Source organism: Lampetra planeri, chromosome 5, assembly GCF_965212315.1.
Source record: "Lampetra planeri chromosome 5, kcLamPlan1.2.h2, whole genome shotgun sequence".
Lineage (NCBI taxonomy): Eukaryota > Metazoa > Chordata > Hyperoartia > Petromyzontiformes > Petromyzontidae > Lampetra > Lampetra planeri.
Window position 1 is genome coordinate 10,505,062 of NC_136111.1, and position 25,885 is coordinate 10,530,946.

A 25,885-nucleotide genomic window follows, 5' to 3' on the forward strand; every position below is an offset into this window, starting at 1 on the left:
TGGCGAAGTGCAATTCTGCACGAAAAAAAAATGTGTAACATCAAAGACGGGGGGGAACCCGATATACTTAGATATAAGGTTGGGGTTCAGCGGAGTGTACAGGAGAATATGTGTTGTTTAGACTAGCCGGTTCCTTGTCGCGGCGTCCGTTCCGCGTGCGTCCTAGACAGCGTGCTCAGGGTTGTGGCGGCAGACGTGTGTCAAACCGCAAGTCCGTTCTCTCGCTGCCAGGTCGTCCAAATAATAATAATATTAATAAAAAAATAGAGAGGTCACAAAAAAAGTCCTACGCTTGTTTGTTCGACACGTTTTTAATGAGAAACAGCAATGCGCGGAGAGAAATGCCACTTTCTACAAAAGAAACCACCACATCTTCGTGTTAAGAGGAAGCCCGATCACGTTCACCTAAGTCGGCAGCCATGTCCGTTTAAAAAAAAATGAACTGCTCTCCGATGCTAACGCTACATGGGTTGATATATTATTGATACACAACATACGGATACGTGATGTTAAGTAATGTGAAGCGCGTGTGAATGTTGAGCATGATTATTGCTTATCCCACCTTCAAAGTATATGGCTTACATTTTAAAGCATATTTTGTTTTACAAGCTGTAGGATTGTCGATAATGCCAAGCAAGCACGTTTTAAAACACATTTCATGAAGAACACAAGTCACAGTTTTGGGTTTTTGGGTCACATAATACAAGTGCAAAACATGATGACACTATTAACATCTCAAATAATAAATCTAATACAAAAATAACTCTACTTAATTGTTTCTTCCCATTTTTGTTTACATTTTTTCGTATAAAATACTCATGACTTATTTACAAGCAAAGTGAGCCCCATCGAACACAATGAGCCCCGTGTAAAAGCTAAAGGCACAGCCCTGGAATTGCTTGCTCACACGCCTGCTGGCAGACGAGGCCTCCACTGGAGGGAGCTCTAGACAGCCTCTCTAGATGGTATTTGGCCTACTCTTCCATGCTGGTCAGGCTACCTGGAAGAGATTGAAATACCCACGACGCGTGATCTGTAAAATGTTGAAATTCATCGTGACTTAAGATGTATTCTGAATATCAAAGCTACCAGTAAATAGTACACGATCCACAAGTAGACGATTGAATATTACAAGAAGACGGGTTCGATAATAGGAAGATATTGTCACGTTTTAATTCGGAATTTCTGCGAGACATTTCTACACTTGGGTCAGGGCATAATTTAGCGATCGTGTCAAAGAAAAACAAAGCTAAACTCGCCCGTGACAACGAACGGCACCCGTTGATGTTGGCACATCGCGCCCCTTGTTCCGTGACCTAACTTGCAATGCGCGTGTGTGACTGAGACAACGTACAGTATTAAGCGTTGTTGGTTTCTTTTGGTTGCACAGATTATATTTTCAAGTTTGTTTGTGGACGACGTTTTGAAGGATGCGCACATTGCTGCCTGAGCGCGCAACATTCTGTACCACCATTTCAACATTACCGTGATTACGTAATAACTTATTGATTTAATGTTAATACATCAGACAAGTGAAGCAGTGAAATATATCTGCGAAACCTGTTTTTCTTTCAAATCTAATGTGCATGTCACACGGTACATCTGGTATAAATTGGTTGTGAAAACATTTGAGAAAAGTCAACTTCCCTCTTTTGTCAATAAGCTGGTTGATGAGAGCCTCCCCTTGCCGTGTGCGTTATGGATTATTTGACCGTACTTCATTATCACATGACATTTGTTTGATTTGTAATGTATGTTAAATCGACAACATACTCAACAAAACATTTAATATAACCTCAATTATCGACAACGTATTAAATAACTTAACTTAATTAATATGTTTCTAGATTTGAATCTTTCGTGACTTGCAAGGATTCATATTCTTAGGTTTTTTCGGTAAAGTCACGTAGGTAAATAAAATAATAATAATAATAATAATATGTCCTTAAGTTTTTATACATCCTGAACATGTTGAATAATTTTCAAGAATTCCAAATATTACGTTTGTTGCCCATATTAAAACAACTAATAAATAATGTTCAATAATTATTGAGGACACATTAAATTAAACATATCATGTATTAGTTATTTTAATGTGCAACAAATAATAGATTACAATTTTTGAAAATTAAGTAATATGTTTCCGATAATTATGGCTGTATTCGTGAAGTTATTCAATACGTTTTTGACAAGTGAGGATATATTAAATACGTTTATTCAATGGTGTTGTCGATCTTTGAACGTATAAAAAACATAGCGACAGATATCATGCCATACTTCACCATGCTCGTCAGTGTGGGTTGGTGATGAGAGGGCCGCAGAACTGGTTGGATATCACACCCCACTATGTGAGCCGTAGTTGGGAATCAAACTCACCATATTTGCTAGGTTCATAGTGGAGTGCGCTAAACAATGCGCCATTGCGCTACAAATACCCGGTTTTAGGAAATGTACTTTTCATATTCCATTGCTGTCAATGATAATTTAACATATTTATTACAAACTACACGCTACGTTTAAAGTATCCCAATAATTTCAAGTTGCAGTCAGTGTTAAGTCTTCAGGTGCTACTACAACATTCCTTGTATATATACCACAGGTATATGCATATGGACACAAGTGTCTGTTGACATTGGGAGTAAATGACCTCAATCGTGTTGTATAGATCCACACTTTCCGCAGCACTTTGAATACAAGAGCTCTAAACACGAATCCCTGATTTTTGGCTATCGGTGTAATTGGAGGTTTCAGAGTAAGCCTATTACAGTAAATGTCAAGACTGTAGTTTAATGTGTGCAGAGTTGTAGAAGTACTTTAATGTGTTGACCATCCATCGTTCATATTCATTTCATACAGTCTTGCAAATATGAATCCACTATATATTATTCAATGAGGAAAATACGCGTTATCGTCATGGATTTCGTTACACACATTTTGTTCGACAGTCACGATCTTTCATCTTTGTTGTGAAAAAACATAGTATGTACACATTAAATTAATGACAGCAAAAAACAACAAAAAGACAATTTGAAAATACCCCCCGAAAGAAAATGACCATTTCTATATTTTCTCCACAGTTTCTTTCGAATATAAAACGTGGCAGTGAAACACAAACTCAAGTTTCACTTTTCCGAACTGTTATTATTTTTTATTCTCATCTCGCCGCCGGGGTTCATAGCCCAACAGCCCGTTAACAACCGCGCCACACAACCCCGTAGTGTGACCTTTGTCTAAAGGGGGACACGGCACGGTCGTTGCTAAACAAAGTTCAAGCACATTTTAATGTTAAACGGAATCGGGGGAGGCTGAACCTTCAACGGGGGAAGCTCAATCCCCTTCAGCACCCCCCCGCCACCCCCAATGCTCTGGGGATGGTCCATCTCACGATTAACCCTAGCAGCCCAGATTGTCGTATCTGCAGGAATGCAGGTTGAGGCACAGCCGGTCATTGTACGCGCCACTCAGCGGGCCGTACTCCTCCCCGGCTTCAGCGGAGACGACCTTGCGGGGCGACGAGTACACCTGCTGGTAGGGACCCGCGTACTTATTGGCGAGCAGGTACGGGTTGTCCGTGGGGAGAATACGATCAGAGTAGCCCGAGGCGTGAGCGCCAGCCGCGGGGTACGAGCCGCTTTCCACGGCTCTCTGCTCGAACGGCGCTTCGGCGCACTTCACGGCGTTGGCTTTGAAGGCCGCCTGGTAGGACACTTTGGTGGTCGTGGTGATGATGGTCTGGAGGGCGGGCGTGTCGCCACTGCTCGCTGCCGCACAGCCGACGTCCCTGTGCCTCGACGTGTCCCTGTAGGAGAGCGCCCTGCCGCTGCCGCCGCCGCTACTATTGACGGCGGCGGCGTCGCCCCCCTCGTACTTATCCCCATACTCGGACTTGCCGTTGCTCTTCGGCTGCTTGTAGCTCTGGTGCCGCATCTCCTTGGGCGGCTGGGCCACGTGCTCGTGCACCCCGTCCTGGCCGAAGTGGCCCATGGCGAAGCGGGCTCCGTCGTACGCGTGCGGGTAAGCGTCGCCGGCCTTGACGAGGCTCTGCTCGGGCTTGTAGTCCCTGTGGTCGCCCAGGAGGGCCGCCGGGTACGGGGAGGTGTGCGACAGGTAATTGGGGATGGCAAGCTCGTAGCTGCACGCCGGCGCCGGGAAGTAGAAACGCTCATTGGGCATCCTGGGGACGTGGAAGCCGCTGCCGACGCCAACGGAGGGCTCGCAGCGCGGTTGCGGGATAAGGGGCGGCTGCTTGGAGCTCCACACGGAGCCGATTCTGGGGTCGAGCGCCTGCCGGGCCTCCATGCCCAAGGACGACATGGAGGGCATCGGGTTGTAGCCGTTGATGTTGGAGTACCAAACGACCTGCGAATGGTAAAGCGGAGGCAGTTTGCGTGCCAATGAGTCGATGTGCTCCAATTACAGTTTGCGTTTGCGGCGACTGAGTGTGACCGCAATTCAAGATGCCGTACAGATGTCATTTTAAATGATGGTAGAAGTTCCACATTCCTCTGGCAGAAGTGAGTCTGTACGTAGGATAACCACTGGTGGCCTCTTAACCAATCAACACTCAGTGTATCAAACCCCAGAGGGATTATAGGCTAAGTTCACCACCAGCTCGAATTTTAATGAACAATCTTATTTCGACCACTCCCAGTGACACACAGCTTGATGTATCTCATAATATTATAATCAGTAATTTTAACCCTTTGTCAATCTACTGTTGCGTGAAGGCCTCTCCATGACTGTCAGTGATGGAGGTTTTCTGACCCTTCACTGCAGCACTGGTCAGTGTGGTTTGGTGAAAGAGGGATCAGGGCTGCCACTGTAAAAAGTTGTTTCCAGAATCAAACCTGGGTCGCTGGATTCACAGCACAGTGTGGTTACTAGTGTGCTACTGCTCCATCCCAATTATTTAATCAACAATTTGGTGCCCTTCCCCTGCACCTCCGATTTGCACGGTTGGCTATGTACGGTGAGAAAGAAGTTCAAAATTAAATAAGAAAAATGAGTTATCACTGTTTTTGGTATTATTTAATGTTCTGTAATCACAAAATCGTATTTACAAAAAAAAACAGCTGCACAATATTCAGTGCTCTGCTCTTTTCAACAATGACAACAGACAAAGTGGCGCTGACACTGTGTAAGTCAATGCCAACTCTCATGTCTGCGAACACAAATACCTGCCAATCAAAGTTGATCATACAGAGACATTCATTTGACCCCAACTCGGATACTGTTCAGGATGCAGGAGTGGCCTTTGTGGTAAATTCCTTCAGCATGCCATAATACACTTATGATGCAACCCTCTGTCTCACTGTCTGCCAACTCCCTAAGAGCGTGCGTGAAATCTGCCCACCGTATATGTATTTCATGGCTACAGAATCGCAAATGCAATAACAATACAACGTGTATTTACAGGGCTTGTACATGTGACTGCATCTCAAGACGCTGTACATGACCAACGAGGGGATATTTATGTTATACAGCGGAAGAGGCAGTCCTAGAGACACTTATAGAGCAAGACAGACTTACACAGAGATCCATACATATACATAGAGACCCATACACGCACGTAAAATAAAAAAAACTTGGATTGACGTAGCGTCAAAATACAACTGCAGCTCAAGATTCTGCACAGACACAATCGGCACGTGTGTTCCATATGCAGAGAACGAGACAGCCATTCATACGCGTGAGATAAAAATGCACGTCTCGAGCCTGTACTTGAGTATGGGCAGGGAGTCGACAGCATGGACGGCCGGGGCAAGGGGAGGTCCAGTCCGCGTGGGCGCCAGAGGCGACCGATCTCCAGGAGCCGGGGCTCACCTCTGGCGCTGTGCCCCGCTTGGACCTCTGCACGCAGCCACCCGCCAGCCCCAGGCGCCGCTTGCTGGAGCTTCTGCGCGCCTCCGCCTCCGTCTTGCTCTCAGGCCGCGGGTGGTCATGCGAGCCCTTGGCCTGCAAGGTCAAAGAAAAAAATGCTGTGACCGCGGGACGCGTCGTTTACGCCAGACGGACGTACGTGCGGCAATTTTGATGCAGGACTAGAGAAGGATGCTGAGTGAATTCACCGGGGATGATGATCGTGGTGGTGGTGGTGGTGGTGGTGATGATGGTGATCGTGAAAAGTATGGCGATCGTGTACGTAAGAACGTGGTTCCTACCGAATTTGCCAAGCCTGACGATGGTGTCTACAAGGGCAAAGTTAACTAAGAGTAACGATGATGATGTTGATGATGATTATGACAGCAGTATTTTAGTGAATTTATCATATTGATGATTATTGGCGTCCTGAATATTACAGGCATGATGATGATAGTGATAATGTGTAAAAGAACAGTCTTTTATGCGAATTCACTGAGGATAATAATGATGACTATAGCATTGAAATTTGATGTATTCACGAGGAATTAATTTGATGACAATGAAGGAGTGTAAATACAGGGTTCTTAAAACACCAAGGATGATGAATCTTACACAATTCACTAGGGATGATAGGATAGCATGCCATTATTTGTAACACTTTATTTTCTGATCCGCCGCTACTGGACATCTGTGAAAAAGAGCTTGACAGCTCATTGGATCCCTCGAAAATAAATAATTATTCTGATTCTGATATTTATACAACAACATTTTGGGCCCCACAATTTTCATGGAGGCACTTTTAAATATCATTCCCCACTTGGCTGGGAATTGAACCAAGATCTTTGGGTTCGGAGCTGATAATGATCATTAGAATTGTGGCACTACAAACGAACCACACTACCTTTCTGATCTCGTCAAGGAGCTTAAACCATCACGCAAACTCTGGTCATCCTCGCAGTGGTTTTTAGCTAACCAATAAACAAAGATGGTCACTGCATCGCACACTTTCAGATGCGCTTCTGCGGCCGTCTGGAACGCTCTTCCTTTTGATATTAGGGAGCCACTGGAGCTATGCACTTTTAAATCTAAATTTAAAACGAATTTCTTTGTAACTGATATTTATGTTTAGTTTTTTTTCTTCTCCCGCACCTCCGATTAGCATGGTTGGATACTACAGCGCGAAAGAAGTTATACATACATACATGCGGGCACAATATATCTCTTACAGAATTTCTAATTTCGTGTTTCGACTGTCGATCGTCTATCGGCTGTCAGATGTTAATGCCATAGTGGTCATCATTACGACGCCGCCCCGTGCCGCACCTGGAAGAAAATGAATCGCCCCTCGTGCCTCCAGAAGTTGGTGACGGGATAGCCGCTGTGGCCCCGGCATGGCACCAGGTCCAGCGGCGAGCCGCAGTTCGGACACAGCTTCTCTGAACGAAACAGAAAAGCACGAGCAGCGCAATGTGACGCCCATAGACTCACGCAGAGACCCCGCGGGCTTACGTAGAGACCTATGTATTTAGATTTTAGACAAGCCTACAATATACCATGTGGATTTATATATTGTCTAAATGCAGACCACATCTCAAGGTGTTCTACAGAAACAGTGGTCGTATGTATTTTGAATGCAAACCAGCATCAGCGGAAATATTAATTGCCAACGAAATAACTGGTTTAAAATATAATGGTGTGGATTTTAATTTACAGTCCTTTGTCAATCCATTATTGGCTGAAGGCCTCCACATTGTGTGAGTCACAGGCACTGGTTAACCATACTTCACCAACGCTGGTCAGTGTGGGTTAGCAAAGGGCGTCGGAGGAGCATGACCATGACCAGTTCAGACATCCCTCGCCACTTATGTCAGCTGTGACTGGCAACCAAACTCAGGATTCCTGGTTCACAGGGCAGTGCGCTAACCACTCGCACTACCGTTCCCCCCACCATGAACAGGATAGGTCTGATAATATTGCTTGATAAAAAAAAAACAATAAAATGACACTTACGCGTTTAAACATCATATCTTCCATCGAACCCACCACTACATATACTGTACGTTTTGATTTTGTAAACATTCAGGATTACACAGAGGAGTGCATTTGGATCACTGGTGCCATTGTGACAAGGAAAGGCATGGCACGTTCCAACCCCTATGGATTTTTTTTTTCATAAGAGCCGACGGATTCACATGTACGGACAATACACGTGTATGTCAGTAAGAGTGTGTCGATCACAGTTCGTCAAGCTGGGTGACAAAGAGTCATCGCCTATGCCACGCCAAGTTGGCGTACCACTGGGGTCAGTCCTCGGCCCCTTCCTATTTTCAGCATACGCCTCTCCTCCGATCGCCGAAGTCATCTCATCGCATGGCATAAAGTTCCATAAACATGCTGATGATATACAATTGCACACGGCAGTGAAGTCAAAGTTAGATACGGAGAGCCTCGGTAACCTCGAAGATTTGCAAGCGAGTGGTGCTTGTGTGGTTTTCACGAAACGAAATGCTGCTTAATCCAGGAAAATCGGAGGTTCTGCTGGTTGGCACTCGGTCTCAGGCGAAAACAATTGTAGTCGGACCGGGTGTGGCGGTCACAGTCTCCAGGATTCAGTTGTCGACTCAACGAAAGAGCCTCGGCACCACACTCGACCAGAATATGTCGTTTTCATCACCACGTGAATAATAGTCAGGTCATGCACATTTCATATCAGGGCTCTACGACACATTCGGCCACTATTGAGTCGTGACATAGCCAACACGTTGGCGTGCAGCATAGTATGGACAAGACTCGATCATTGCAACTCATTTCTTTATGGAACGTCTGGCAAAAACATGAGCAAGCTGCAGTGTGTACGAAATTCTTTGGCACGTGTCGTGACGGGGACGTCAAGATCCAACCATGTCTGTCCGGTGCTCACTGAGCTGCATTTAGTTTCTGGTTGCTGAGTGAATACATGATGAGGTTGCGCTCATTACACACAAAGCCACACAAATAAACCAAAATATCTTGCTCATCTCGTCAAGGAGCATAAACCATCATGCAAATTCCGGTCATCTTCGCAGTCGTTTTTGGCTAACCATTGGACAAAGATTATCACTGCATTACACGCTTTCAGATGCGCTTCTGCTGGCAATACCATCTCCCCGTGCGTAGTTATTTTTTACGGATTTAATAGGTGCTCGCTAATAGCACTTGCGACCAACAGTATCTTGTTAACGCCTATACGAGAGATCTTTATTTGTATGTCTGTGTGCAAATGAATTTCCATTTCAAAGGCAAAAAAGTTAAATTTTCATGTGAGTCTCAGTAGAGGTGAGTTTTACACGGAGATTATAGAAACGTTTTTTTTTTGTAATATATGCACGAGTTTACTTTACGTCTATAACAATGAACCTGAGATAGAGATGAATATACATTGTGGGCTAACTAAACACGCGTTCATATTTTATACACCACAGTATGTGTAAATATCGCACAGAAAATGTGTTTTGAATACATAACCGGTTAAAATATGAGCAACTCTGCGTTATAACTTAACGTGTCAAATGTTTCAATTCTAACAGGCATACATATATATGTAGTATATATACACAAAACTTTAAATAATCATAGCTTATTAGGTTAGCCGTTTTAATACATACTATTTAGGAATAAAAATACGTTGTCAAAATTGATATTGGATCTACTTTTTAAAAAGTTACAGATACATATGAATCATTAACTTGTACAATGCAATACAATATAAGCTAATGTAAGCGATATAATAATGTTGTATAGAGTAACTTCGCTCAGGCAGTAGATATAAAGCGAGGTTAGAGCAGTGTTTAGCGCACAACAACATAAACCTGGCCACCTGAGTTTGATTCCCACTCACGATGAACATCAGTGGCGAGTAATATCTGAACTGATGCTGGGCACCACTTCATCAACCTGCACTGACTTAACCAGCGTGGTGAAGTATGGTCAAACAACCACCCTAGACTGACCAGCGTGAGAAGGACCTTTACCCACGAGTGCATTGACAAAGGGCTGGAAGTGAAAATACTGTACGTTTGTGTTTTCCATCTGCAGTCACCGATATCTGTTCTAGATTCAAAGAATAACTATCCTCCAGTGCCGAATTTTATCCCGCAGCAGTCTGGAGCACTGTTTCGGGAATTATTTTTGACACCCAGCCACAGCCATCTTATGAACAGGTTTTTTTTTTTTATAAATGTGTTCATAAGAATAGAGAACTATAGAGTACAATAATGTAGTATTGTTATTAATAGGCGGACCTTTTCCTTTAGTGGTAGGTAGTGCCTGATGCTGATAATCCCTTCTGCAAGCCCAGCCTAGTAGCGTCCCGGGATATGTGGAGTGGCAAATGAAGTCCTGCCAAGCTACATCGATAGACACGTCTCGACACAAACGCTGCGAAAAAAAATTCTCACCCGCAATTTGACAACACGGTGGCCAAAGAGAGAAGCGTTACCAGCGTCTGCGCTCTCACCAAACTCTTACGTAAAGTCTGCATCAAGAACACATCATTGCCCTCCTTTTGTGTTTTTTTTACCAAACCTGTTTTGTAATCTAAATTGAATGCGCGTTTCGTCTCCAACAACACAGCCCACGCGCCGGTCTCACGCAGCGTTAGGACAATGCGTTATCCGTGTCAAGTTCACGAGTTCACGTTGCGTGTGTGCAAGGGACCTTGATTTAAAACACACAATTCACAGCCCTGCGTCAATCCACTGCTGGACGAAGGCCTTTCAACCCCGAGTCGCTTGGCCATACTTCACCACGCTGCCCAGTTGCGGGGTGGCGAAAGGGAGGGAGGAGGGTGTCCAGAATTGTATTCGGATATTTACTTTGTCTCGGACGTTATAGATGTGACCAGGGATCGACCCCAGGTGTTATAGCGCAGTGTGTTAACCACTGTTCCACCCCCAAGGATCGTCATCGTTATTACTAAAGGCAATGCAGACAATGCTTTTGAAGGTGAAAGCATTCCCATGTGCATTAGAACAATGAATAGGCAGACGGCACGTCGCCATTCATGACACGTAACACAAATTGTTACGCAACCAATCAGCCGCACACGGCCGTCTGGAAGTGCATGATTTGAGCAGCATCTACAATGGGCTAAATGACCACAAATGACATGCTTACACGGTTCTCTGCATTATACTAAATAAAACAAATACATTTCGATTTAAAGCTTTCATCTTCTTGGTTCTTTCGGTAAAGTCACGTAGAAGGGAAATAATAAAATGATAAAAATAAAACATAATAAAATAAAATTCTCACGACGCTTAGCAGTGTTCATTGGAGCGTTGTCTTTCAGACAGCTGTGTCTTCACCTGAGGACGGCTGCTTGTGTTGTGGCCGAAACGTCGTGATACTTTTATTTTATTATGTTTTATTTTTATTATTTTATTATTTCCCTTCTACGTGACTTTACCGAAAGAACCAAGAAGAAAAAACAAATACAATCTGTGCATTGTGATTGCATATCTCACTATGATAGTCTTGCGTGTGGCAGATATGTTCGGGAGCTTAACGCCAATGTGGAGGTCTGCAAGCGACGACGATCGGGCCTCACGAGAGAGTTCGTGTCGTCTTGCTCCGTTGAAGGAGCGCAGACGACATTGGTTTACAACACGCACATCTCACTTGCATAGACTCACGCCCACTCAATAGCTCTTGATTTGCGAATTTGAATACAGAAATATTCAATGGTTTATCAAACAAAGGCATGCGGCGAATGTGAAGTGGGATGTTGGATTAATACAACAAATTGTACAATGTTCCCATTTTGAATGATAGCATTCGCCGTTGGGATAATTGATTGTTTTTTTGTAAAAAGATATTTGTATATGTATATAGTACGCTGTACCCACTTACATGTTGTCAGGTTACTCTCCAACACAATGGTAATGCTTTGACGATACAATAAATTAGGCACTTTGATTCACGTGACACTTGTATTAATTGGCTGTGTCGAGGTGGAGGACAAAGACAAAAATCCTCCGTATAGCCTTAACAGACGTTTGGAGGAGCAGGGTGTACGACACACAGTTTTACACAGTCTAACCCAAAATAGACCAATTTAAACTCAGGTATACGATAGTAATGTTACACTTAGCAAAAACAAAAGCACACAAAATGAATAACATCTCAAAGTGAGCTTACACGTACATTAATTATAAGAACAATAATCCATTGAACACAAAGAAACAGCGGCCCAGGGCGCTGCGCTGTAATGCAAAAAATACAACCACAGCAATGACGCATTTCTACTCAAAGTGACAAATATATAAAGTCGGTATGTGTATGGACCAATGAAGGATTCATTACATTAAGTACCCAAAGTGTCACGTGATAAGCCCACAAATATGAACTAATGGTGGTCAACGTAAAAGTCGTAAATGTTTTCGCACCCTGCTGACGAGACTCATAAAGTCGAGCACAGCTCAGGGTTTGCTATTCTGGCCAGCTGGCTCACCACTTAATACGTGACGTGTAGAGGCGCATATAGGAGGCTACACACTGATATGTGTATAGACTGAGAGACAGAACGAGGAACACATGGATAGAGACATCATGTTGACTGTTACGGAGAGTAAGTGGTGTTTGCCAGGACACGTCACTTGCGCCACAGTGGCGAGATGTTAACTACCTCGCCTGGTATGCAGGAGGTCGTTGGTTCAATCTAGACCCTGTGGTCGCATGGTTTTTCTCCAGGTCCTCCGGTTTTTTCCCCTCCACATTTAGAAACATGCATTTAGAGTATTTGGCTGCTATGAATGTCCATACAATAAGCCACTTCATTGAGCTATCATTTGTGGCCAGGTCGTTTCTGAAGAAGCGCTGTATGGTATAGCTCAAGCGGGCCTTACTTGGTCAAATTAAAAAAAATATAGTTTAGTTTCTCGTTTAGTATGGATGATGGCCAGTGGTCGAGACTAACAACGGAGTGGCAGCCAAATACGGTAACACTGCTCAAGACGACGTCTATCGTGGAGATGGAGCGATACAATCAGCTCGTGTGTAGGTGCTAGATGCAGTGTTGTAAACTAACTCCACCGTTAAATAGTTTGGTGGATTTGGGGGGGGGGGCTCCATATAGTAAAATAATAAAAGGTTGTGAATTACGACTGTTGGGTTCTATTATTGCGTATGAAAATGTATTCATAGTGGAGGGTGGGAGATGATAGCCTTTTCACGGGCCACCTGTTACGTGTTTTCAGGTTACCTGAAACACAACTAATACCGTCATCTGGGCGAAATAAACTGTGCAAAACTAGCTACTACTGATTTGAAGCTTTCGTGACTGGAGGAATCCATACTCTTTGGTTCTTTCGGTAAAGTCACACAAGCAATCGTCCTCAGGTGGGACGATTGCTTGTGTGGCGATCGAAACGTCGTGATCTATTACTTTTTTTACCTACGTGACTTTACCGAAAGAACTCAAGAGTATAGCTACTACTGGCCAAGAGAAATCAAAATAACTTTAACCGTTCGGATAGCGACCGTCTTAGTGCTGCGTGGAAGCGAATAATCAAATAATACATTATTTAAATGCAATAAGGATTACTGTTGGTAGGGCTATTTTCATAAACAGAATAGACAAGAATAGGGATTACCGTTGGTAGGGCTATTTTCATAAACAGAATAGACAAGAATAGGGATTACCGTTGGTAGGGCTATTTTCATAAACAGAATAGACAAGAATAGGGATTACCGTTGGTAGGGCTATTTTCATAAACAGAATAGACAAGAATAGGGATTACCGTTGGTAGGGCTATTTTCATAAACAGAATAGACAAGAATAGGGATTACCGTTGGTAGGGCTATTTTCATAAACAGAATAGACAAGAATAGGGATTACCGTTGGTAGGGCTATTTTCATAAACAGAATAGACAAGAATAGGGATTACCGTTGGTAGGGCTATTTTCATAAACAGAATAGACAAGAATAGGGATTACCGTTGGTAGGGCTATTTTCATAAACAGAATAGACAAGAATAGGGATTACCGTTGGTAGGGCTATTTTCATAAACAGAATAGACAAGAATAGGGATTACCGTTGGTAGGGCTATTTTCATAAAACAGAATAGATAAGAATAGGGATTACCGTTGGTAGGGCTATTTTCATAAACAGAATAGATAAGAATAGGGATTACCGTTGGTAGGGCTATTTTCATAAACAAAATAGACAATAATAGGGATTACCGTTGGTAGGGCTGTTTTCATAAACAGAATAGACAAGAATAGGGATTACCGTTGGTAGGGCTATTTTCATAAACAGAATAGACAAGAATAGGGATTACTGTTGGTAGGGCTATTTTCATAAACAGAATAGACAAGAATAGGGATTACAGTTGGTAGGGCTATTTTCATAAACAGAATAGACAAGAATAGGGATTACCGTTGGTAGGGCTATTTTCATAAACAGAATAGACAAGAATAGGGATTACCGTTGGTAGGGCTATTTTCATAAACAGAATAGACAAGAATAGGGATTACCGTTGGTAGGGCTATTTTCATAAACAGAATAGACAAGAATAGGGATTACCGTTGGTAGTGCTTTTTTCATAAACAGAATAGACAAGAATAGGGATTACCGTTGGTAGGGCTATTTTCATAAACAGAATAGACAAGAATAGGGATTACCGTTGGTAGGACTATTTTCATAAACAGAATAGACAAGAATAGGGATTACTGTTGGTAGGGCTATTTTCATAAACAGAATAGACAAGAATAGGGATTACCGTTGGTAGGGCTATTTTCATAAACAGAATAGACAAGAATAGGGATTACCGTTGGTAATGCTATTTTCATAAACAGAATAGACAAGAATAGGGATTACCGTTGGTAGGGCTATTTTCATAAACAGAATAGACAAGAATAGGGATTACCGTTGGTAGGGCTATTTTCATAAACAGAATAGACAAGAATAGGGATTACCGTTGGTAGGGCTATTTTCATGAACAGAATAGACAAGCATAGGGATTACCGTTGGTAGGGCTATTTTCATAAACAGAATAGACAAGAATAGGGATTACCGTTGGTAGGGCTATTTTCATAAACAGAATAGACAAGAATAGGGATTACCGTTGGTAGGGCTATTTTCATAAACAGAATAGACAAGAATAGGGATTACCGTTGGTAGGGCTATTTTCATAAACAGAATAGACAAGAATAGGGATTACCGTTGGTAGTGCTATTTTCATAAACAGAATAGACAAGAATAGGGATTACCGTTGGTAGGGCTATTTTCATAAACAGAATAGACAAGAATAGGGATTACTGTTGGTAGGGCTATTTTCATAAACAGAATAGACAAGAATAGGGATTACCGTTGGTAGGGCTATTTTCATAAACAGAATAGACAAGAATAGGGATTACTGTTGGTAGGGCTATTTTTATAAACAGAATAGACAAGAATAGGGATTACCGTTGGTAGGGCTATTTTCATAAACAGAATAGACAAGAATAGGGATTACCGTTGGTAGGGCTATTTTCATAAACAGAATAGACAAGAATAGGGATTACCGTTGGTAGGGCTATTTTCATAAACAGAATAGACAAGAATAGGGATTACCGTTGGTAGGGCTATTTTCATAAACAGAATAGACAAGAATAGGGATTACCGTTGGTAGGGCTATTTTCATAAACAGAATAGACAAGAAAGAGAAATTCAAAGGGCTCACATAATGACATGCATAATGTACGTTGCCTCAGTAATCACCCCCCCCCCCCCCATATTGTGCAAGAGCGCAGAAGGGTGGTCAACATATCTACGCCTCTATATAAGGAACGAAACAGTAAGACTTCAGTTATTACAACTAGCTTCATCAGGCGACAGGCGACAGCCTGATGAAGCTAGTTGAAATTACTGGCGAAACGTCGTGCGCAGATTGTAAATGTTGTGGCTTGGCTCTCTAACACACCGGTTAGTGCTGTACTAGTGACAAATTGGCCACGTTCTGTTTGCGTGACAACCCTTACTAGTTGGCTGTGTCGGGTGGTGGCGGGTTTTAACGACACATTTCTATATTTACGCGATCTAACCCAAAAACCTCTTTTATGGATGATATTGGTCGCGAAAGCCTAGGTGTTAAACTTAGATAAACGTCATTAGATTCAAACCAGATATCATCAGTAGAGCTAAACACCGACAAAAAGGGCCCTTATAAGGGCCAGCATGCGATCAGACGAGGTCTTCGAGTGTACCAAATACATCTAATGACGGATTCTCAAGACCTAAATGTGACTTCTTTGCCAGAAACCTAAGGGAGAGTGGGGGGGGTGAGTGATGGGGGGGGGTAATGCTGTAATCACTGCATAGATCACGATCACGGCAACCACCGAGAGGGAACGAAACCCTCGGCACGCGCACGTACTCTGCTGTTTCTGGCGAGCCTTGTCGCAGATGGCTGGCCTCAGGTGCACCTTGCGGCCGTCCGGCATGGTGCAGGCCCGGCCGCACGCCACCACCCCCAGGCACGACTTCTTGAGGATGGCGCAATTGTGGTTGTTGGTGTTGCGCATGGCCCAGCCGCTCAGGTGGCGCTGCGCGTTTTTGTCCTCGGCGCTGAACACGAAGCGCGCGTATCCGTCGTTCCACTCCTGGAAGGGGTCCACCTGCTTCAGGTCCTGGGTTCATCGAGTCAAGAGTCCGAGAGACGCGGAGAGAGGAGGAGGAGAAGGAGAGAGGGGACGAGAGACACAAACAAACACAGATTCCCCTCTGTGTAGGCTGCACAGATTGTTGGGGTTAAGCGATTTTAGTGAGTAATGTATAACGTTACATACTTAGGCAAATATCCCCATGCAGCCAATACAGACTGTTGGGGCAAGTGCTTTTAGTAAGCACTGCACATATATATAATGCAAAGACATAGATCTTCCCGTGTAGCCACAAGTACCGATGTGAGTCGCGCCAAGTGCTGATATGAGGTATTGCCCGGGATTCGAAATTGACTCGTCGTGTTCACAGCGGAGTGCGCTGGCCACTTTCCCCATGTTCTACACGCGTACAGTACTCGCACGTATCCACATCGCATTCCTATATTTTAATGATTGAATCGATGTGAACGTCCGCACGTGTGCGTGCGTGCGTGTGTGCGTAGTGCGTTTCCGCCAATAGCGTGAACTAACAAACCTGTGGCAACTTGGGGTCGTTGATGTCCCAGGGCAGCTTCATCCCGTAGGAGAACGCTCCCTGCGCGTCTTCCACGTGCACCGCGCCGTCCGTGAGTTTCATCATTTTGACCCTCTGCCTTGCGGGTGCCAGACACGCCGTGTTCCCGTCAAGGATCGTTACGAACTGATGTCAGGTTTGATCCCTTTACAGTCAATTCTAGATTTGAAGCTTTCGTGACTGCAAGGATTCATACTCTTAGTTTTTTCGGTAAAGTCACGTATGTAAAAAAAATAAGAAATTAAAATGTATGAAAATAAAATAATAAAAATCACGACGTTTCGGAGGCAACACAAGTCTCCGTCATCAGGTGGGACCGTCACAGCCAGATTTGCTGTATTAGTCTGTCACCCCGCTAACAGTCACCCCGCTAAAAAATATAACGGGGGGGGGGGTGGGGGGGAATTATAGAGCAGTGTTTCTTAACTTTTACTGCAGCCTTGCACCTCTTTGGTTTTCGATCGTAATTTGTGTTATACAATGTTAATAAAGACATAGGTTTGATGAAACAAAGTAGTTGTACTTAAGTGCCCGTGCTTCATTTTTGCTTCGATGATTTACCGTCTAAAACAAATCTGGCAACGTCTCGCACCCCCACGAAGGGCATCTCGAAACCCCCCAGGGTTTGCGTGCACCCTCAGGTTAAGAGCCACTGGTATAGAGTAACCACCATTCCATGTCAAAGCCGTCTCTACATGCCTCTCCACCGATCCCAACACACGTATTATATCCTTTAGCACTCTCCTGATACTCTTTGTCCGACGTAGCCGGTGAGATTTGATGCGTACGCCGAGGTCATTAGAAATAAGAGAGCGATGATAGATCAGTGGGCGGGGGGGGGTATCTATGAATGGATCACACTTTTTGCTTTTGCTGTTTTCGCTGGGTAGGTGACTGCAGGTATCGGCCTCGGATCCAATTCGACTGCCCTAGGATCCAAATCGGCCGCCCAAGGATCGAAGTCGGCTGCCCTAGGGCACTCTCGCCGTGTCCTCTCGTGAGCCGTGCTCACACGAGATGACACGGCGCTTGGCGGCACGGTCACGACAGCGTTGAGCTGTGCCCATTGCCCTGCGCTGCTTCGTCATGTTGTTGCCTATACAGTACGGCGCTCACTTAAGTTGCTTTTTTCAATACTGTCCGCTCTATCTTCTGAGGGTGGATTTGAACGCGTGCTATATTTAAAATTGTTTCTACGTTTCGAATACTTTTATGAATAACTGTTGCGTGTGTTACGCTTTACTACGATACTTGTCCGCTATTTTCCACAACCGCCGTTTGTTTATCGTTGTCCACTCGCGCCGTTTGATGTTTGGCTTTTGCCGACACTCGCCTAATTTATTAATTTGCCCCTTCATCCTCACGCAGACTCCCTCTGTGTATAAACTCTTGTTGCAGCAGCTCTTTCTCCTGTGTCAGCAGTTCTCCTGCTGTGTCTGTTCCACCTGATGACAGTCGCTTGTGATGCGATCGAAACGTCGTTATTTATTTCATTTTATTTTATACCTACGTGACTTTACCGAAAGAACCAAAGAGTATGGATCCCTGCAGTCACGAAAACTTCAGATCTAGACTCCCTCTGTGTCGTTGCCTTGTTTTGTCGCTCGACTCGTTGCTCCGTATTCGCGAGCATCACGATGAAGCTACGCCAATTTGCGATTTTTGGTTTTGGTATCGAATAACATCGGTGTCATAGGTATACTATCCTCCTGGTTATGTTAACACTTTATATCTGTCCATCGTGGGCTCTGTTGACCTCTGTTTCTTTTTTCCGTCCACGTTAACAAACTATCAACAGTTTCTCCAAGTGTTTGGCATAGCCGTATGTCCAAAATACGGTGGGTTCTCTCTTTCTGTTATTTACTAAACAATTGCTTTTTTATTTTACCAGGTAAGGCCCACTGAGCTATATAACTCTTTTTCAGAAGTAACCTGGCCACAAATTATTTTTGGAAATTTAAGTATCCAAATACTAAAAACACATGTTTATAAATGTGGAATGAAAAACCGGAGGACCCAGAGAAAAATTACACGACCACGTGGAGAACATGCAAACTCCAAATATACAGGTGTCAGGGTCTGAATCGAACCCACGACCTTCTGTATATCAGGCGAGGTAGTCAACATCTCGCTACCGCGGCGCCCATGGTATTGTGGTGTACAACCTAGCTTTAACATAAATCACGCAGACTCCAGCACAACCCAAATCGGCCGGTGATGCAAAGGAAAATATCACTAATTGCAAGTTAAATAATAATGATGATGATCCTTAGTGAGTCTTGAGACTCTTTTTAATGAGGATCATACATTGAGAAGATTGGCCACTTCCTCATTGAATCATGGGATAACAAAGTTACAAAATCTAAATAGATAAATATATAGATAGGTCAGCAAGCTATTTGCATGACTGCCATATACAGGCCCTCTGTTTATCATTCACATTCGAATTATATAATACTTATATAAACGATTTAGTCAGAAGTGGGCTTTGATCTAATTCCAGCAACTTCTGCGTCTCACTCCACGAGAGGCAACTGCTTGGTAAATTTATAATTGAAGTTACTTGGGAAACGTGTGATGGAGATTGTACGTTTGTTTCAAGATTTAAGCAATGTAGAACTTTTGGCTGAGCCTACCCGATGAGTGAGACAAATTAAACATTGCGCCGTAAATTGTTGCTACCCAAAATTTCAAAAATGTGGTTTTATCAATTTTTTAAAATTATAAGCATAGGCTCAGTAACATGCCTAATTGTGGCACATTTAATCTTTCTTGACCCTTCGAGAACATCGTTAGATTCATGCCCTATAGTTTTAACATCTACTACGCGACAATATACAGCTTAATGTGTCGGCCGACATGCATAAAAATAGTCCGCAGCATGCGAAACGGTCAGATTTTGCCCTTGTGATGGTTCATCAGTTGGCCATACCCAGCCACGGATTGACACAGAATATTTGATATGGATAACAGAATACATGTACAGCCCTTTTGTCAATACACTGCTAGATGAGGGTCTCCCCACGCCAGAATATATATCAAGTACACTATATACATATATACATGGCATAGGGCGAAGAGTGAACACAAATATACGTACAGTACATACACCATGGAGCCATTTGAAAGTTACAGATATTTACTGGAAGAGACATTAATAACTTAATGCTACTTCAGATATGGTTACAAACTCAACTTTTTGTATCGCATCTTCATCATCAATTCACTGCTGGAGGATGAAAGCCTCCTCAAACCGTCGTCCATCTCTCGCTGTGGGCGATGCGAATACTGCTCTCGATCTCACAATCCACCTGGCGCACGAGCTAATTTCATTGCTCTGTCTCCTCTGTGTACACTCTGAGACGTGCACAGTACCATTTTCATTTACTGTCGAGAAAGAGTGTTCATTTATGGCACGTTCGATATTCATGTCGATACAAACTTTGAGATTGAGAAGGAAAATATATGCATCTTTTGCAAGACAAATCTGCCTTTAACTAGATACCATGCAATGCCACAATTATAAGCATATTTGTACTTACGCATTTACGGTAGTCATGGCAAACAGTATAACTAACGTGAACGTTGCACTGAATTTCTCTTGTTAAATATCACATTGAGAACATTCACAATAAGTATAGCAGTGCCAAAGATAATTAAATTACTTTACAACACTGGTGCCTTGCTCTTTTTTTTGATACTATGTGTTTAAAAAAAGCAAAATAAATCATGCGTACATAAGGATTTGGTAACGCTTTCCAATATGCATTTATCCACAGAATTATTTAAGAATCAAAACAAAAACGGCTGATTACTTTCGGCACTTTTCGTTCGGGCTAAGTCACTAATAGCGATGAACACAACTTTACGTAAAAGTTTTATTGACGTCGGATTATCTTTGCGAGCGTGACCCCCCACCACCCTTTCAACCGTAGATGCAAATAATTATTATCACATAGGAACCAGAATTATATTACAGTGCGGTGTATTTACGAATGTAAAATTCTGCGTCATCAGCTCACATTGTCAACCATGAAATCGCGTATTTTTTTCACGTGGTTTAGGCAGAATAATGTAAACGACTTCCACTTACCGCGAAATTAAATGCATGTATGTATGTTTAACTTCTTTCGCACCGTACGTACGTGGTGCTTCATTGACATCCGCCGAAAGAGGTCCCAGCCACATCCTCAATCAAGAACATTGACAACACGGATTGCTTGAAATCTCACACACAGATTGTCCCCCACTGACACCAATGTCTCGCAGGTTCAAGTCATGCACAGTACAGGTTTATACGCGCTCACGATAACAATAACAATGGTAAGAAGAATAGGAGTTTACAACCCTTCGTCAATCAACTGCTGGCCCGAAGGCCTCGCCATGCCGTATCGATCGTGAACGCTGCTTGAAGGAGCGTGGCCCAGGACCCAGAACCGATTCAGATGTCACTCGCCACTGCTGTGAACCGTGACCGGCAATCGACCGCAGATCGGCGGGTTCATGGCAAAACGAACACCGCCGCCACTCCGCTTCCATATACCCCCAGCTGCGCGTCATATGCGCGGACACGACTACGGCGTACGTGTATGTCGACAACGGGAAGGGCGACTGCGTCGTGGTGGTACCGATGACAGGGGGTCGCAGACTCACAAAGTTAGCGCCGCGCTGCTTGAGGCTTCGACGCGGTCACCTAAATCCAAACTCGCGCGCGCAGGTGAGCGGAGTCGCATGCGGCGAGGCTCTCGGCTGGACTAACACGAGCCCGGAGTGGACGCAGGTAAAGGTGTCTAGGACTTGTCGAGGGGCCCGCCCTCTACTCCCCTCCTGCCACCCGGCGACGTCACCGTTCGGAGTGTACATCTTGTGTGCCGTGTCACGGAGAGATCTTATCGAGGTCCCATCACCCCCCCCCCCTCCACACACACGCACGCACGCAAATGAATCGACTCGCACCGAAATATGGGACGTCCAGATCTTTTTTTAGAAACGGTGCCCGTTTGTTGTTGTTTGTTGTTGTTGTTGTCTTCGAAAATCCAGCCAGAGAGCCAGCAGCCGAAGCGTTTATTGCAACCAGAGGCACTTGGGCTGCAAGGGCACAAGAAAAGTTAAGCAGACAAACGTGACAACGTTCGCGACTACACTTATCGATGCAGTGGCATTGCTTGCAGTCGTAATTCATTGAAAATGGTACATGTCATGTGGGAAGTTAAGTATGTTCATGCGGTTTCAGTGAGGTTAGGAGACACGCTCGCTATTACATTGAGACAGAAAGAGGAAGACATGAATTCTAGATCATATACGCGTGTCAATGACATAATTCAAACTGTTAAAAAAGAGACGATGGCTTGGGGAGGCCTTCACCCGACAGTGAAGTGCTCCCCACGCCACTGCTGGATGAAGGCCTGCTCAATCCATAATCAAACAAAGTCATGATTGATCATTATTGATGATTTATCATGAGTATTGATTGATCATGATTGATCATGGCTGATGGTGATTATGACGGAAGGCAGTGTGAATTACGAGCGTGGTGAGTTTTGCGACGTATGCCTGTGCACCACCGCAAGAATGTGTTTATTATTATTTTCTTTGGTAAAATGAAATATTCTTTGCAATGTTGTATTCACATTGAGGAGCGTCTGTCGTGATAAACCAGTATTACTATGATTGTGGACCTATTTCTCGAGGAGAAACTAAAATGCTGAAAATGAATACATCCACTGACGGATGAATCAAGGAATGTTTTTTTTGTTTATCCATACTTCTCCACGCCATTGCGGGTTTGTGAAGGAGGGCCTGGGACTGGTCCAGATATCACTCGCCGCTAATGTGAGCTGTCGCCAGAAAGAAAACCGTGTCAGTGCGTAAACCATTGTGCCACTGCTCCACGTGTATCCACACAGATCCCTAAAAAGAACACATTCCGAAATGTGGATGGTATGTGTGTCATCAAAGGAAATAATTCCATTCATCAGTTTGTTCTTATAACAAATTGCAATTTCGTCGGTGATAATCAGAAAAACAGCCAAGTTATATAAAAAACACATTCCTGCGGAGGGAGTTGATAGGAACGTTGGGTTGCTCGGTCAATGGCCAGGGTCAACGGCGGCGTGGTGTATTCCGCAAATATGCCCGACTGTGAGGGCGGGCACAAGCCGGCGTTAGTAGGTTAAACGTTAAGTTTTATAAGGGCACCACGTGGTGACCAGTCCCTCCCCACCCAGCCCAACCCATCCCACCCCCCACCCAGCCCTACCCTCCCCACCCAGCCCTCCCCACTCTCCCCACCCAGCCCCTCCCCACCCTCCCCTCCAAACCCAGCCCCACCCTCCCCTCTCCACCCAGCCCCACCCCTCCCATTTTTGGATGCACGACGGACGGACGGACACAATAATACCCTGTGGGCTGGTGGAACCAGGAGGTTCCTACCAGTATAACCAAATACAGATATAAATGTACAGCCCTGCAATTGCTCGTTCATGCTGACCAAAGAGCCTCCACCAGAGGAAGCTTTTAGAGGCCTAGATTACATTTTGGCCTACTATTCCACACTGATCAGACATCTTCACACATGTAGGGAGTACCCAAACTCTACCCCATCACACTATACAATATTCCACACTGAACGGCTTTTTGTCTTTGGTTAGTTGCTCTTCCCCGCACCTCCGATTAGCATGGTTGGCTACGTACGGTGCAAAAGAAGTTCAACATACACACGTACACTAATAGTGCGGTTCATTTACTTCGACATCACCAATTGCAAAGTTATTTTTACTTAATCCACGCGTGGGGATCAAAGACGCAGGTGTAAAATTTCTCATGCAGACCTCACGGTTTTATATGAGCCTATCGACAACGTATCTGAATCTATAGTCATGTAATAGATCGGGTGCATTCGTGACAGTAGCAGGTCCACCGGCGACAATGCATTTCAGAGGCGGCAAATCTGGAAAACCACGCAAGGCAATCCGCGTAATGTAAACCGTGCTTCAATATTTCATGTGCCGCGTCCCAAAAGACCGTGTCACATCCTCTGCCATGTACGATGTCACTACTCACACGTGGACTATCATCACGTCTGCATTACAGCCAATGACGGCTCAGTCAGGTTTAAAAAAATATATCAGCTATTAGATTCCTTCCCTGAAATAGTCGACACATTCCAAAGCAGAGGCCCTCCTGAATAATAAACACTCTTGAGACACAGCGAGGCTTTCCCGGGTGAAACAATTGACGTTACTCCTACGATAAAAACGTGTCATCAACTTAGCCAAAAAGATGAATGCGGACTGAAACTCGAGAAATCGCTCAAGCCGTGCAGCATGCAGTACCTTTCAAATACAAAAAAAGAGAAATGTGGATTTCCGCCCCCCCACACACATCACAACTTGGTTTTCGAATGCCATCAGTTGACGTGTAACCATCATCCGCTGGTCGTGATGTCCCCCGCATGTTCCCGCGGTGACCCGTTGACCCCGGCAGGTGTGTTAAGAGGGACGAGCGCCCTATTAGAAAAGGAGGGTGGCCGCTTGTAAGCGATACGCCGTGAGCCCCGTGCACACGTTGCGCAGAGGGTGCTGCGCGCGGACACACACACAGAGGTTGTCTATGAAGAAATAGGCTTGTCGCGGATGTCACTTTTCATGGCACGATACAACATTTCGATTTAAAGCTTTCGTGACTGCAGGGATTCATCTTCTTGGTTCTTTCGGTAAAGTCACGTAGAATGGAAATAATAAAATAATAAAAATAAACATAATAAAATAATTCTCACGACGTTTCGGCCACAACGCAAGCAGCCGTCCTCAGGTGAAGAACAGGTCTGTCGAGAGACCGTCGTGAGAATTATTTTATTATGATTTATTTTTATTATTTTATTATTTCCATTCTACGTGACTTTACCGAAAGAACCAAGAAGACGATACAACATGTTGACGATAATCGCGGCATCAGTTTCCCGCAGCTTCGTGTTTGTATTTAAACGAGACGATATTAATGTTGACGATATGGCGATCATCGCGATATCAGTTTCCCATGGCTTTGTGATTTTATTTCACGAAGTTAGTAGAGAACTGTTTAGCGTGTTGCGTACTTTGCCTTGCTTCCTGCAGTGTACACACGAAGAAGAACTCAAACATTCTCCAGTTGCAGTTCACGGAATTTAATGCGCCGGCCATTGGCATGTTGATAGTTGCAATTCTACATTCTTGAACGCTTTTAATGCATATGTTGTTAGTTGCACAAGTACATGGTAAAATAAACACACGGACTACACGCATGGCGAAGTCGTATAATCACCATTGCCTTAAATTACTCCGACATTATATTGCTAAATGACTAATTTCATGGGAATAGCAATATGTGTTTAGAACTCCAATTAGTCCGCCGTTGTTATTTAGTAAATATATTGTCAGGAAATAAAGCGTAAAAAGTAAATGAACAACGGCAATCATAGTTTAACAGTATTCTGAAACACAAGACGATCCGATTACTGTAGACGTTATGTTCTGCGAAATACCCTAGCGTTTCCTTAAACGTGGCAGCCCTCGTATATGAAGACACCACGAGTACGTATAAACCGATAACCGTATCGAAAACCGTTAACCGTATCGATGACCGGTTTTGAAAGGTCACGATAAGTCCTGTAAATGTTCGCATGGAATGCGCCAAATGGAATGCGCGAACATGCAAACAGCACGGCTAGTGCGTGTCCGCTGGGCCGGCGGTATGTATGTACCGTATGTTGAACTTCTTTCGCACCGTACGTAGCCAACCGTGCTAATCGGATGTGCCCAGGGGCCTCGACCCACCAGTGGTGTGAGCGAG

General features: G+C 44.0%; 1 protein-coding gene across 1 annotated transcript; it reads right to left on the bottom strand.

Moving 5' to 3' along the window:
- Positions 1-290: 290 nt before the first annotated feature.
- LOC144718835 (chorion-specific transcription factor GCMb-like) lies at positions 291-21,865 on the bottom strand. The gene is made up of 6 exons (XM_078594396.1): positions 21,710-21,865; positions 17,018-17,135; positions 16,257-16,509; positions 7,186-7,298; positions 5,824-5,955; positions 291-4,359 (listed from the first exon to the last, which is right to left on the bottom strand). Exons 1-6 carry the CDS (start codon positions 21,787-21,789, stop codon positions 3,394-3,396), a joined length of 1,662 nt encoding a protein of 553 aa, XP_078450522.1. The 5' UTR covers positions 21,790-21,865; the 3' UTR covers positions 291-3,393.
- Between the last annotated feature and the right edge of the window lie 4,020 nt (positions 21,866-25,885).

Coding starts and splice junctions, on each gene's coding strand:
- LOC144718835 (XM_078594396.1), bottom strand. CDS start 21,789: ATGCGACTCCGCTCACCTGCGCGCGCGAGTTTGGATTTAGGTGACCGC. Junction 17,136..21,709: donor AGCAGCGCGGCGCTAACTTT/GTGAGTCTGCGA, acceptor GGCACCCGCAAG/GCAGAGGGTCAAAATGATGA. Junction 5,956..7,185: donor GGCGATTCATTTTCTTCCAG/GTGCGGCACGGG, acceptor TTGACCTTGCAG/GCCAAGGGCTCGCATGACCA.